At 31.4% G+C, this 15,888-nt stretch overlaps 1 protein-coding gene across 1 annotated transcript in view; it reads left to right on the forward strand.

The window, feature by feature from the left end:
- LOC145254800 (ribosomal RNA small subunit methyltransferase NEP1-like) overlaps positions 1-15,647 on the forward strand; it is a 39,141-nt gene extending 23,494 nt beyond the window's left edge. The window contains exons 4-6 of the mRNA XM_080113587.1: positions 893-951; positions 11,173-11,322; positions 15,497-15,647. Of these exons, the coding sequence (XP_079969713.1) occupies positions 893-951; positions 11,173-11,322; positions 15,497-15,610 (323 nt within the window). The 3' untranslated portion in view covers positions 15,611-15,647. The remainder of the gene's footprint in view (positions 1-892; positions 952-11,172; positions 11,323-15,496) is intronic.
- Positions 15,648-15,888: the final 241 nt, after the last annotated feature.

Here is a 15,888-nt window from a genome sequence, read left to right on the forward strand (position 1 = left end):
CCCAAAAGTTCTGATCTTTCCAATTTCCGAAGTTCTGATCTTTCCAATTTCCGATTTCGATTAATCATCGAAACACTAGTTGCGATTTTGCAGCCTTTTGCAACTTAAATCATAAGAATGCAATATTTTGGAAAACACTTGGCGTTACAAGCTCAACTCTTTAGGATTGCCTAGTCTTTTATTAGACTAAAAATTGGAGAAAGATATTTTTTAAAAGTCTGAGAAATGTTTGCATCATTTGACATGGAATTACTTATTTAAAATATACTCATATGTCTTTTTTATTTTCTTTCCATAGAAAAATGAACTAGTTTTTCTAATCACTGTTTTTTATTTCAAAGCTTAAAAATTAATTTTATTTGCTACTGTGTTCTAAAAATCAATAAGGTGTGTGCCTCCTCCTAGCTCTGAACCCCCTTATTGATGCATAACCTAATTACTTGCTTACAAAAAAGTATTTGTTGCCAGAAACAAACTGTAGTATCTGTTCTGCTACTACACTTCATCTTTTTGTATTTTGTCAGTAAAAGACAAATCCTTTTAGATGGAGGCAATTATATTGTTGTCCCAATCTAGTGTCCCTTTTTGGTGAGTTGGATTTTTTCCTCGTGATGGGCAGGCTACTAAACCGGTATTTAAGGAAGCTCATTTATGGCATTTATCAACCTGAAATCATACTTTTATTTTTTGCGATACCAATATGTGTGTTTAGAAATGATCTTGCCAAACTGAGGACAATTTTGTTACTGTAATAAAAAGCTATCTGACTCGACTATGTTACACCTCTCCCAAATAGAAACGGCACATTTAGATTCATTTTTAAATCTTTTCTAGCACTTCTGTCAATTTTTCTTTCTTCTTTATTTAATCACGTTATCTGTTTTTGTTTCAGTTCAATTGTTGCATCGACTCAGTGTTCACGCTTCTGACGGGCCGCAAAAATTACTTCGGGTAAGTGATCACGTATCCATTATATAAATTTTATAAGATTATTTTCAATGATTTTTATCATTAGTATTCATGACCCATCGGGTCAATACTTGTACATTCCACATATTATACATAGTTAGAAATGAATAATATACACCTCTATTTTTATTTATTTAGGTTGGTTTTATTTATTTGAATCATCCTCTTAATCTGTGGCTACTACAGGATGACCCAAAAAAAACAACTCTAATTAGGCCCTGTTTCTTAGTGTTTTGTCCGAATGAAATGAAACTTTGGTCATAACTAGTGTATTATATTCAAAACATCACATCAAAACGCTAGGGTCTTTGGCTTTTTTTTCTCCGTCGACTGTAAAATGCTCAGAAAAACAATTGAATATCCTCTGTTTTTTTTGGGGGGGTCACCCTGTACTACTGTAGCCTTTTTCATGTTCAGTGGAATTCTGAAAAGGCAGAACTGTTTTCTTTTTTTTTAATTTTTTTTATTAAGTCAGGATATCTTTTTTTTTTTTTATATATATCTTCTTTGATTCAATTTTATTTTATTTTATTTTATTTTTTTTCCTGTTTATTTTTTCTCTTCCTCTTCCTGTCTTCTATCTTGTCTTACTTCCCTTCCCTTTCCTTTCCTCTTCTTGAATTGAAAGCCATATTTAATTTCAAAAGAGTACTCATTGGATAGCTATTCTGTACAAGATGAAGAACTTTCAGTGGGTAGCTGTGCTGCACAGGTCCTGGACTTTAATTTTGTAGGCAAAGAGCATTGAGAAAAAAAATTACATGCTCAAATTTTCCATATTTTTGTGGAGAAATTCTGGTTTCTGATTGGTTGCTAGCAGAACATGGCTTAATTTGATTTGTCAGTTCCAATCGGTAGTGTCTATAAGTAGAATCTCCCAAGTTTCAGTGATCATACCCTTAATATATATAAAAAATATTGCAAAACCTCTCTTTATGGAAATCTAAAATTTTGCGATGCTTCAAACAGTTCACAGTGGAGAGGATAGGAAAGCTGGAAGACATTTGTTTCATCAAACAATTATATTTTGTCTCCGTCAACTCTTTTTCTTGCGAACGGTTATATTTGTTTTGGACCAAACATATTATATAATAAATGGGGGGAGGGGCTTTGCCTGGTCGTATAATACACTTAAATATGATATTTTAATTTGTTGAGATTTTGTATATATTATTTTATATATATATATATATATATATATATATATATTGTATATATTGAGTCGTGATTTAAAAAGTAAAAATTAAAAGTATTTAGGTGCCATCAGCTGGAATTGAAACCGAAAGCAAAACTGCAGCATTCAAAGCTGGTGATGTTACCACTGTACCGACGTGACACGCATATGAACTGATTAAGAATAAAAACTAAGATGACTGTACAAAATATGTAACGGTTTTTTCAATTTTGCCCCATTTTTGACCCCTTAAAAACTACTTTGACTGGCTAAAGACCCATAAAAGAACGGCCCATAAAAAAGTCCAATTATTTTAGGCTCCTGGCACCACTCTGCGACTTTTAGTTTTGCAAGAGATAGTTTGAAAATATGGAGACAGACAGACAGACAGACAGACATAGTGAGTTTTATAAATTAGATTTTATTACATCCAAAAAAACTTTCAAAACTCTTTTTGCACAAAAACTAATTTTAACAAATTTCAAAGCAAAAATTAAGCTAAAATATATCAGTTAATATTTTCAATATGAAAAATAGGATACTTATGAGTATGCTGAAGCCAAAGTTTTACATGCATTTTCCGGCAAATAAAGTAAACCGTTAAGATGTGCCGAAACGCTTAGCCAATTAAATTAAGTAAGCAGACAAGAAAATAATGCAATCAATTTGTTGACAACTTTATGAAACTATTAGACATTGCCGTTGAAAACAACACAAACTACACATAAGTAGCTTGTTAGGTGAAAGTACTGAATAATTACAAAACACTGTTCCTCCCTATGTCAAGAATGGGTTTCTTAATAATAACTTTATTATTTCAGCACAATACATTCTGGAAATAAGTACTGGAAAAATTTCATTAAGCAAAAATAAAAAATGATTTGTTTTTTTTTTTAAGAAAATAAAAAAACAACAAAAACTTTCATCTCCCAAACAATTTCTGATCAGTTTTTAATTTAAAAAAAGGAATTTATAAAAATTGCAAAAGAAAAAAAATCCTTTGCATTTGCTGCTATAATTTTTTTATTTCAATTATCATTAAAAAAACTTTAAAATAAATTTTCATTCTGGAAAATTATCACAGGTTGAGTATTTTTTTATTCATTTTTCTTAGGAAGGTTAGTAACATTATCCGTTAAAAAATGCCCCCCCCCCCGCCTTTTTTTTTTTTTTTTTTTTTTTTTGTCTTTATTAAAACATGTTTTGTGTTTCTGAATTTTTGAGATGAGGTTTGAGTGTCATTTTCAGACCATTTCGGTTGATGTAACCTCCAACCTTCTTCAGGTGTCGAACTCTGAAATCTGGACAGAATTTCAGACAGAACTTTTTATTCATGAGGATAGCATGCTCTCGTTTCATCAAATGTGACTGGATAGAAGTCCTAACTAATTTTTTTGTTTTTTTAACAGAAACTGAAAAAATGAACTATACATTTAAGCTACTTTTTTTTTTTTTTATTAAATTGTTAGATGAAAGTACAGAATAATTACATCCTAACCCTTCTCATATTAAAAATGAATTTCTAAATTATAACATTCTTTCTGCATGATATCTTCTCTGCAGAAATATCAGAAACAAATTCATTACAAAAAAAAAAATTTTTAATGCATTAAAAGAAAACAAAATTTCAACTCCCAAACAATTTCTGATTGTTTGTTTTTTCCGTATTTTTCCAGAATCCTGCTAACATTTGAGAAAAAAGAAAAATTCATAAAAATGCAAAAAAATAAATAAAAAATAAAAAGATAAAGTCAACTTTTTTTTTCCTCATATCGTTTTCAATAAATATTCATTCTGAAAAATGATCATAGGTTAAATGGTTTTTATTCATTTTTCTTAAGGAGGCTTGGGGTTAGAAACATTATCCATTAAAAAATGTCTTTTTTCTTTCTTTTTTTTTCTTTTTGTCTTCATTTAAACATGTTTTGCCGTTTTTTTTTTTTTTTTTTTTTTTTTTTTTTTAAGGGGAAAAGAGTTAATTTTTTTAAATGTCTCAATGTTTTCATTCGGCACTTTCCAGCAATTTACAGGTTCTGCCGGTTGATGCTGACAAAAACACCATACCTTCTTTACATCAGTACAAAAAATAGGTATTCTATTTCCCTAGAAAAAAATGAGATTCTACTTTTTTTTAGGTGATTATGTGTGGACACATTAAAAATTTGAAGAAAAACAAACAACTGATTTAGAATTTAAAATGGGGGATCTTGAATTGGAAGTCATGTTTAATTTCAGAAGAGTTTCCGATGGCTAGTTATTTTATACAAGTCTTGGAAATGAAGAATTCTCAGTGGATAGCTGTTCTGTACAGGTCCTGGACTTTAGAATTTTGCAGCCAAAGAGAAAAAAATCCTTGTGTTGACACAAAAAAATTATGTGCTGGAATGCGAAAAGATTTAATTTTTATGGAGCAATTCTGGTTTCTGATTGGCTGATATCAGAACATGAATTAATTTGATTCATTAGTTTCTATCGGCAGTGTTTATAAATAGAATCTTTCAAATTTCATGGTGCATACCTGCATTAAATATGGTTAGGATGAGTTTTCTTGCTGCTTGTTGCTTCTGGGTAGATAAGTACCAGTCAAGAATCCGTTTTGACAATCAGTGCGACAGGTGTGTGGCCAGGAACTGGCCCAGTATCTGTCGGACTGACGTATGCCACCTGAGTATCACTTAGGAGGTTCACCCTCCCAGACCTTGCCACCCGGCTTTCGGGTGGGGTAAGTTTATTGCTTGCTGCCTGAGGCGCCCTGACCGGGGAATGCCGATGTGATGCTCAGGCAATTTTGCTTGGCAAGTGTGCCACTCCTTTAGGGAAGCTTGCTTGACATTCCATTTTCTGAACCTTGTATCACATAATATAAAAATATTGCAACAAATTTCACATTTGAATTTGATATAAAATGATCTATATTCAAGCCATTAATTTGTTTTTTTTTGGTCCCCCCGATTTATCAGAGAGGGACCTATGTTTTCAGTGGCGTCCGTGCGATTGCCAGATAACCGTCCATTTAGCATTTCCTGAAATTTTGCCACAGATTGTATTTCATTAAATAGGTGTGCACATTAAAAAAAAATTTTTTTTTTGCAAAAATTCCTGTTGCGTCCCCAGGGGCTCAAAAGAGGTAAAAAATAGCCAAAAATGGCACATTTTGCCCCATAATTTTTGATCCATCCATTAGATATTTCTGAAACTTAGCCAAAATCTGGAGCCCATTGTTCTTAATATAAACCCAGTGTGGATGTCCCTGGCAAAATTCTGGTTCACGTTCCCAGAGATTTTTAGTGGCTCTTTTTTTTTTATATTTTTTAACAAAAACTTGATATGTCTGACAATATAGTGTTTTTTCATGGTGGTCAACTCAAATATACATGTGTTAAGGCCTGAAACTGCACCGTTATCCATTTACACTGGGATACAGCGTCCTCAGGGGCTCAAAAGAGGTTAAAAATGCCCCAAAATGACACTTTTTTTGTCCCATAGTATTTGATCCATCCATTATATTTTCCTGAAACTTGGCTAAAATGTGGAGGCTATTGTTCTTAATATAAATTCAATATGGCAAAATTTTGGTTCACATCCCTCTGGGACTTTTAAGGCTTTTTTAGCCTTAAAAAAACATGCCTTTTTGGAGCCCTTTTTTCATATTACTCAAAAACTTGATATGTATGCCTATGTAGTGGTTTTCCATGGTGCTGAATTCAAATATACATGTCTTAAGGCGTGAAACTGCACTGTTTGTCCATTTTCACTGGGATTCAGCGTTCCCATGAGCTCAAAAGGGATCACAAATACCTCAAAATTGCAAAAAATGACACTTTCTGCCTCAACTTTTGCCCCATCCATTAGGTTTTTCTGAAACTTGGCAAAAATGTGAAGGCAACATTGGCCTTTCACACTCCTCACATTCATCATTTCTTCACTATTTTTGTGGTATCATCTCACATGCAGCACCAGAGGGTGGACCACGCATGCACAGCTTATTTTTTTTTGCTATGGGAGAATTCTATATTTTTAAGGGTAGTGGAGGATAGACATTTCTAAGCAATTATTAATACAAATTAAGGGCTCTTATCTAGAATTCCTTCTATATTAAACAACAAAAATAAAGGGAAAATCGTGACTAAACAAAATATATATTTATTAAACAAAAATATATTTTCAAAAATCACATAAATTGATCAAGTACTTTTATTTTTATAAATAAAATCGTTTTTAAACAATTAATGGGAATTGGTAGGCATTACCACAATAATCTTGCAAGTTTGAATTATTAAGGTATTTCTTCTTTATTTCTCGAGATTGTTTTCAAAATGGTGTGCAAGACAGTTGCTCCTTGGTTACTCACCATTTTTTTTTTTTATAAAACTACTGGATCAATTTATGTGATTTTTAAATGTGATATTTTTTGTCCATGATGTGTACATACATCATACAGAATTCTTGTTTATTTTTGCTTTTTAATATAGGGAAAATTTTGGACAAGAACCCAGTTAGGTGTAGTTTCATAAGGCTTTTTGGTGTGGGAAAGACAACTTTCTACTCAGATATAGGGTTAAATGACAGTTTTAGGGGGTGGTTTGCAACTCTCAAACTTAGGGTTAGCAGTAGGGTTAAGGAGGAATGGCCCGCAAATGGTGAATAGTTTTACATTAAATTTTATGTTATGAATTTGTAATTCATGTATGTGGAGGGAAGACTGTTTCTTGCCAAATTGAGAAATCTGTCATCCTCCTACACGCATTCCACTGTTACTACTACTACTACTACTCCTCTCTACATTTCTCTCCTCCCACTATTTCGCTTCTCCTTCACTCTTTCTCCCACACTGGAGAACTTGAATGCCTACTAGACACTGTCCTCGAGTGTCTAAGGTCTCTCTGTACAGGGGTTTGTCAGAACAATCTGGCATGAGGATACTTTTTCCATAGAAGTAAACCCTGACCAAATATTCAAAATCACATAGTATTTGCAGCCCAAATAAGATCTCACTACGGCTACTCCACAGCTTTTCCGAGGAATGGTGCATCTTCTCCAAGTGATATTACCTCAAGTAATAGCACGAAGCTGGATACTCCACCAGACTAGATAAATTCTTGTCCTGGAATCCAGTAAGACCAAGAGACCAAAAGGAAAGATATACTACAACGTATAAAAATGGTTAATTGGGGAGAGGAAATTTATGTTCTCAATTTCTTTACTAACTCATTGTTTGAGAGATAAAGAACTTTAATGGAACATTCAAATATCTATGTATCTCATATAGACTTCAAGTGTTAGCCCCTGGTTGTGGGCCTCTTGATTTTTGAGAACTTCAACTGAAGTAAAATAAAAAATAAAATGTTTGTGCAAATAAGCAAGCAAGACAGATTAGAGGAGTTTTAATATTATGCAAGCAGAAAAATTTAAATAAAAAATATCCGGCAACTGTTAATCTAGCACTAAATATTCTTTTTTAATGTACAATTTATATTACATATCTTTTAATATAAGTTTACTGTAATGTTAAAAAATGGTTTCATTTAAATTATCTCCCTTGAACATTAATCAACATCATATTTGAAGAAAAGTTTTTTTTGTAATTTATCCTTTTTATTAAATCACTTTAATTAATTACTGTTAATATCAACAAAGCTATTGCATACATATATATATATATATATATATATATATATATATGTATATATTGAGTAAGATGATTGATAATTTGTAATTAAAATAAAAAATTGGTTTCACAAGGAAGAACAAACAAAATCAATAAATTGTACGATCGTTTCATAAATGATGTTTTTATTGAGATAGACAATAAGTCTTGGATAATAATTTTATCATTTAGTTTTTTAAAACAAAGCCTCCTCATCAGCAAAAATATTGGGTGGGTTTTTTTTTTAAAGACGCCAAAAATAAAATTAGCATTTTTTTAAGTAAGGCAGATGTATCTTTTAATGGTTCACCTTTTAAAGCTTGTAAGTATCCTCGTCAATGCATTCATTGGGATGTTAAATATAGTTTATGAATGCCTGAAAAAGTTCATATATATATATATATATATATATATATATAGGAAAAGAGATTCTTATCCAGAATTCCTTCTATAGTATAGAAAAAATAAATCTGTATAATGAAATGAAAATATATTCTAAAAACCACACAAATTAAGTAGTTTTATTTTATAAAGTAAATTATTTTTATGCGATTAATAGGAATTCGTAGGTATTAACAACAAAAATTTACAAGTTTAAATTATTATTATTATTGCGGTATCTCTTTTTGTTTCTTGCGGTTGTTTTGAAAATGGCGTGCGAGACAGTTGCTTCTCGGTTACTCATAAAATTTGATTTTCTTTTCTTATTTAAAATAAAATTAGTTAATCAATTTACATAATTTTTTGGATGTAATTTTCTTCCTGTCAAAGAAATGTACATCATACTAATTTTTCTTTGTTTTTGTTTTGTAATATACAATGAATTCTCGACAAAAACTAAATCTATATATCTATAAAAGTGAGAATGTGTGTGTGTGAGGACACTTCTCAACCTATATATTCAACAAATTTTTGATCTACAGATTTGAAATTTGGTATATAGAATATTCAGACACGTGGAAAATTTTTGATTGGCTGCTAAGGAGTCAAAATTGAAAAATTGGTACAAGGGGGGTAGCGCATCATTTGATTCTTATCTGTTTGTCAACTGTTTCACAAATGTGCGTGCATGAATGATTCCCATTACAGATTCCTTTGAAAACACTTTTTAAAGATCGTGTCAAGCTGGCTTAATGGTTATCATACTTGACTCACTGACTTTTAGGTTTTGGTTTCGATCTTAGCTCAAGTATTTTTTTTTATTTTTACCTACAAGAAGTGAACTGTTTAGAAAAAAAACATAATATTCACATGCATATGTCTCAGTTTTTGTATGAATTAAAATATAATATTCATGCATACTTTAGGACTGGGCAACGCCGGGCAGCCTGCTAGTAAAACAATAAAATTATAAGTATGAGTGAATGGCGTAAGTTCAGGAAACATCTGCCATTACTCACCAGCAGAGTATTACTACTATCTACTCGGGGGAAGAGTTTATCAGGCGTGTGTACGCAATGTGATGGTGTATGGAGGTGAGATTTGGATTTGTGAGGTTTATATCTGTTGACCTCGTAAAAAAATTAAATCTGGACATTATAGGTAAATGTGTGCAGAACAGAAGATTTTGTTGGTTTAATCACAGTTGAGCAATGATTTATATGAATGAAAAATTATGTTGCTGCTGCCTTTAAAAATTTGGTGCTGATCTATAACTCCCCCTAGAGAAAACAAAAATAAAGAAACATTTTTTTTCCATAACAGAAAGAAAAAGATCACACACCAAAAATCATGTAAATTGGCCAAGTAGTTTTATTTTTATAAAGAAAAAAAATTTATGCAAATTTGAGTTTTTCCAATACACCTCACTCTCTGTTAAGAATGGCTTTCTAAAATCTTGCAAAAGTTTGGATTGTTTAGAATTATCTCCCTTCTGCAACATGGCATCAAGATCGATGGTCACAGTTTGGCCATAAAATTTGATTTTTTTTTTTTTTTTTTTTTTAAATAAAACTATTTGATCAATTTACGTGATTTTTGGAATATGACACTTTCTTTCAATCACAGATACATACATTATACAGATTTTTTTATTTTTGGTGATAATGGGAGGAGGGGTATGTACTTGCACTGAAAAATTTGCTTTCTTATAATAATTTTTTTTTTTTTTTAATTTTTAATCTTATTTTATATATTTTATTTTGGGAAATTCTTTGAGATGAGGCTTCAGAATTTGTGTATTGCTTTTTTGCAGACCCTTACCCTCTTCTTCATAGTTGTTGTTTCAACGCATTTCGGCCAACTATTCCTTTGGCCTTCTTCAGGTGATTAACCGCAACAGGATAGGAATACTGAGTCTTGTAACGGTATCCTCAGTAATTACTGTCTTCCATAGTTGTTGTTGTCTCACCACGTTTTTACGCAGCTGGCCTCCTTTGGGTAGGATTGAAACCGCTATCTTAAGACAATACCTCTATCCACAGTGAAGAAGGCCAAAGGAATAGTTGGCCGAAACGTGGTGAAACAATGACAACTATGAAGCTGAGGATGACCATGACCCGTCCCTTAACTCTCTGAGGTCGTGGGAATGCTGCATTATTCTATGCAGTTTGTCTTGGGCAAGAATAACCTGACAGCACCCATCCTTCTCCAGGCTCCGAACACATACAGCACCTGGTATTACCAAATGGTCACCCATTTTAGTATTGGCCAGGCTCAACATCGCTTAACTTCAATGATCTAACAGGAACCGGTGCAACAACATGATTATGCCATATAAAGATGAGGATAACAGCCTGCAAAAGATCAATACACTAATCTAATTTTATTTTAAAAAATCAATACACTAATCTTATTTTATTTAAAAAAATCAATATACTAATCTTATTTTATTTAAAAAAATCAATACACTAATCTTATTTTATTTAAAAAAATCAATACACTAATCTTATTTTATTTAAAAAAATCAATACACTAATCTTATTTTATTTTAAAAAATCAATACACTAATCTTATTTTATTTAAAAAAATCAATACACTAATCTTATTTTATTTAAAAAAATCAATACACTAATCTTATTTTATTTAAAAAAATCAATACACTAATCTTATTTTATTTTAAAAAATCAATACACTAATCTTATTTTATTTAAAAAAATCAATACACTAATCTTATTTTATTTAAAAAAATCAATACACTAATCTTATTTTATTTAAAAAAATCAATACACTAATCTTATTTTATTTAAAAAAATCAATACACTAATCTTATTTTATTTAAAAAAATCAATACACTAATCTTATTTTATTTAAAAAAATCAATACACTAATCTTATTTTATTTTAAAAAATCAATACACTAATCTTATTTTATTTAAAAAAATACAAAAATCAGAAATGTTCCATTTATTTAGTCATTATCATTGTCTGATTTTTGATTGCAGGTGATAAAGAATCCCATCAATAATCATCTGCCTGTTGGCTGTAGTAAATTAACAATGTCTTTCAATGCTCCATTATGCAAAGATGTGAAGACCTTAGTACCAGATGACAAACCAATTGTCTTCGTGATAGGAGCCATGGCTCATGGAAGTGTGAGTATCATTAGCTTTTATGTTGTTTTTTTGCTTTTTGTGTGTATTGTATTGAAAAATTGTTTTCTAATTGTTTCCATATTTTTGTGCATTGAAAAATTGTTGTTTTAATTGTTTTCCTTTTGTTTTTGTTTTAAAAAAAACAATATATTAGGTTGGTGCAAAAATAATTTTGGTTTTTGACGTTCAACTTCAAAAGATCATAACTCCTTTCATAATAAAGTTTATTAATCAAAATAAGAACCATTAGAATCGACACATTTTTGCCAACGATAAACAAGTTTATTTATCCCATTAACATAAAAATCCAGAGTTCTGGAAGCGATGAAGTCAATGAAGGTTGATTCAGCATCATCTCAGCTTTTGAAACATTTTTCACCCAGGAAATTGTTAAGATGCTTGAAAAAGTGGGTGAGAGGTCAGGTGAATATGATAAATAAGGCAGTCTCGTAGCCTAATGTGTTCAGCTTTTGCTGGGTCAGTTGAGCAACATGCGGGCAAGCGTTGTCATGGAGGAGAATTAATCATACGTTGGAAGCTCTGGTGCATTTCATCAATTTGTTGGCAGTACTTCTCCGCCTCCGTAATCATTTCGCTCAGATTCAAGATGCTGTGATGGATAAGACCGGTCACAGACCACCAAACAGTCACCATAACCTTTTTTTTATTTTTATAGTGCAATTTCAGCTTTGGAAAGTGTTGTGGAGTTTTTCCTGCATCCAACCACTGTGCCGAATGTCGCCGGTTTTTGTAGAGGATCCACTTCTCATCACACGTTACAATCTGTTCGTTGCACAGAAGGAGCATAGAAGACACCTCAAAATGATGATTTTTTTCGATTATGGTTTAATTTATGTGGCACCCATTTATCCAACTTTTTTGACTTCCCTATTTACTTAAATGGCAACTGACTGTTGAGTGGTCGACCTCCAGTTCAACAGCAACTTCTCATGTAGTTTTGCGAGGATCGGCTTAAATTAAGGCTTTCAAATATTCGTTATCAACCGCGGTCGGCCGACCGCAACTGTATTCATCTTCGCGCTCTCGTCACCATTGCAAAATTTCTTGAATCACCGCTGTGCCACACGTTTGTTAGTGGTTCTTGGGCCAAACGCATTATTGATATCACAAGCTGTCTTGGCAGCTTTTCGGCCTAGTTTGAACTGGAACAAAAATAATTGTGTGGATTTGAATTTTGTCCATGCTGTCGAAAAGCCTGCAAAAAATGAATGAAGAGATTGAGAACAGTAACGAATGCCATGATAAAGCGAAAAATCTGCTTCAAAATGATGCGTAGATCATCGTATAACGATTTGATCACTGTCTGTCTGACGTAATGAACATTTAAATTAAAATGTTTAAAATTCAACGCTATTTCACACGGTTAATGGTAGCCGAATGGATACGGCCTCCGCTAATCGAGCCAGAGATGTCTCGTGTTGCGGGGTTCGAATCGTTCGACTGGTAGTAATCGTGACACCCTGCACTGAAGAATCCCGAAAGGATGAAACACTAGTGTCTGTAGGTATTTAATTATTATAGTAAAAAAATAACTATATATATATATATATATATATATATATCAATGAATTAATTCAGAAATCATATATAAAAGTAATATATGCGAGAAAACGATATTGTTTTTGCACCAACCTAATAGAAGAAAGTATTGAAAATATAGTCTAGTGGCAACTGCTAGTCTTCCATGATTACTTCAGTTCTGATATTCTAGCAACAAAACTGAACTCTTGATGGTCGCTTACATATCTGCTTTTTTAGTTATATATTTTTATTTCCACCATAAACTGATTTTATTTCTTTGTCTTCTTTTCATTTTATCTTTCCTTTTTGCCTGTTTTTCAATTTTCTTCTCTCTCTCTCTCTCTCTCTCTCTTTGTACTAATTTTGTCATACTTTACTGCTGAGTGATGGGGAAGGAGTAGAATACTTTTAATGGTGCTTATACAATATGAGGCACAGATGAAAATCACATTCTAAGGGAAAAGATCAATCGATATACCTACATATACGAGAATGAAAAAAATAAGTTTTTGCACCAAAAATTAGGAAAAAGAAAAAAGTAGAAATTTAAGGACAAAAATTGATTTTTGTATTTTATCAATCTACCATTCATTATTGAATGTCAGACTCACTTATCTCCCCTAGCTTTGCAAGATTTCTGCTCTTATCCATAGCAGATCTGCAAAATATAAAAATTGAGTTTTATCATTAAGTAAAATTTTACTCAATAATTTTTATGGTGCTTCTATATTATAATAACGGAAAAAATATTGAATTTCAAGTAAAACAAATCGTACCTATGTAATGTTCAGATTGCAAATAGTAACATATCCAAAAATTATAAAAAACAACTAGGTAGAAAAATAATTATTCATGAAAAGAGACCTTTGTAAAATCTAGCGATTTTGATTTCAAAATCTACTGATTTAAATTGGAGAGTTAACAGGAGAGGTAATTAAGTTTTTTATTTCTTGGAAATTTGCCACTTTCGTAAAAGTAATTTCAAAGTTTTGAAAACAGTTTAAAAAAAGTTATTTTTAAAAATTTTACAAATCATGTATATATGTTATGTTTATTTTTGTTTTCGGAATAAATTTTGTCTGATACAAATTGTTTCGACTGAGTTACTTCCATTTTTGCTTAACCATGTGACCCAATATGTCCAACTCATCATGTAACTTTATCAAACTATTTTTAACCTCATAGGACGTGTTTTTCATGAATAATTTTCTACCTTATCGTTTTCCTAATAGTCTGAATAATCCAAATAATATGAATTATCAAAGTTCATCTATAAAATTCAGAGATGTAGTTGGATATGATTTATGAATTAAAAAAATTAACATACCTCCCCCCCAAATACATTTTGTTTTTTAGACTTACACTTTTTTATCATCTGCAAAATACATAAAGGATGTTCCGCTTTAGTTCAAAACATTATTTTTGCCAATAAAAACAATACATAATTATATTCATCATAGTTACTGTTTCATGCAAATACAAAATAGTATTTTTTCTATGCAATTTCACTAATTTTTTTTCATCATACAAGCTATAAAGCAATAGAAACTAGATAAAGATGAAAATTGACATACCCAGGTACTTTACTAATATTGTTTAAGGACCCGGGTGTATAAACTAGTTTCACTTTTATTTTTGTTGTTTTGTTATGGATGTTACTTTATTTACATAGGTTTAAATCAACAACACCAAAGTTCTTTCTATTTAAATGTCTGAATGTTTAAAAGGTTGCACAATAATTTTGAAATTAAAATAGGTTTTACTTAAAACATCAAACGTTCCATAAAAAGTTAAGTGAAAATTTTGTTCCTTTTTATTACAATAGTAGGCCCTTTCTCACTTTAAAAAGGGGTTATTAGGCCCTAGTGTTTACTTCACTTTTATAGCATGGTAGATGGCCCTATTCTGTGGCAGAATAGGAATCTTTCAATGGTTATACCCATATCTACAACTGATTTGCCAGTCATGGGAACATATAGAAGAAAGAACAGTTGGAAATAAGGCGTACACGATCCACTATGATTATGTAATTTTTACAGCTACATATTTAGAAAACAGAGCTATTAAACCTTACAGAGAGATATGGGACCAAAAGGAGAAAGAAGCAACCTTAGTAAAAGTTAGTGTCACCAAAAATGCTGGATTAAACAGAGCTGAGAGGGAAAAAATTTTTAAAAAATAAAAATACCAAGATATGACATGAAAAGAAACTGGAATTTTAGGAGGATTTCCACCATTCTAGTAACTATAGGAGCAACCAGATGTGTGAAAATTAAAAAAAACTACCTGGCAAATATACCCGGTGAACCAAGTGCAAGAGTGATACAAACAATTCTACATAAAAGGATGGCTAGAATCTTAAAAAGATCTCTCAGTTGAAAGGTTGAAGACAGCAAGTGAATGTCTGATATCCAGTACGATCCTCCATCTCCAGCTAAAAGAAAATTGAAAATAAAAACTGAGTGGTTGGTTTACAGTAACTAATATTTTTAATTGGTTACCCATTTATGTATGACTAGGTTTAATGTTGCTTAACTTTTATCAATTTCTAGATATACATTCACCTCAATTTAAGAAAATTAAAATTAGTTTGATATATTTTGTTACATTTCTTTTTCTTTTTTTTACGCAGGTTGATGTGGATTATACGGAGAAATCTTACTCGATCAGCAGTTACCCACTTTCGGCTGCTTTGGCTTGTGCCAAGGTTTGTACTGCATTCGAACAAGCTTGGGGAATTGAATAACAATTGAAATAATAAAACTGTATATTTTTTCACATAATTGTTGTTTCTTATTTGTGAATGTGCATTCATTGCACAAACTGATCGTCTGTTGATTGTGTTGTGCTGGTCTGGAGCAGGCACTCAATTTTGACATCGTTTACATTATCAAATGGTTGACAGGGCGTTTCAATTTTGGAACAGGATATGTGATTTTGAAAGAGGACAAGCTAAATAAAATGGAAGAATAAAGAATAAGATATACAGTGTGTGACATAATGTCTTTTTTTTTTAGTTTTTTG

This window comes from Euprymna scolopes, chromosome 30 (assembly GCF_053919585.1).
Source record: "Euprymna scolopes isolate OS-2025 chromosome 30, ASM5391958v1, whole genome shotgun sequence".
In the NCBI taxonomy this organism is placed as follows: Eukaryota; Metazoa; Mollusca; class Cephalopoda; order Sepiida; family Sepiolidae; genus Euprymna; species Euprymna scolopes.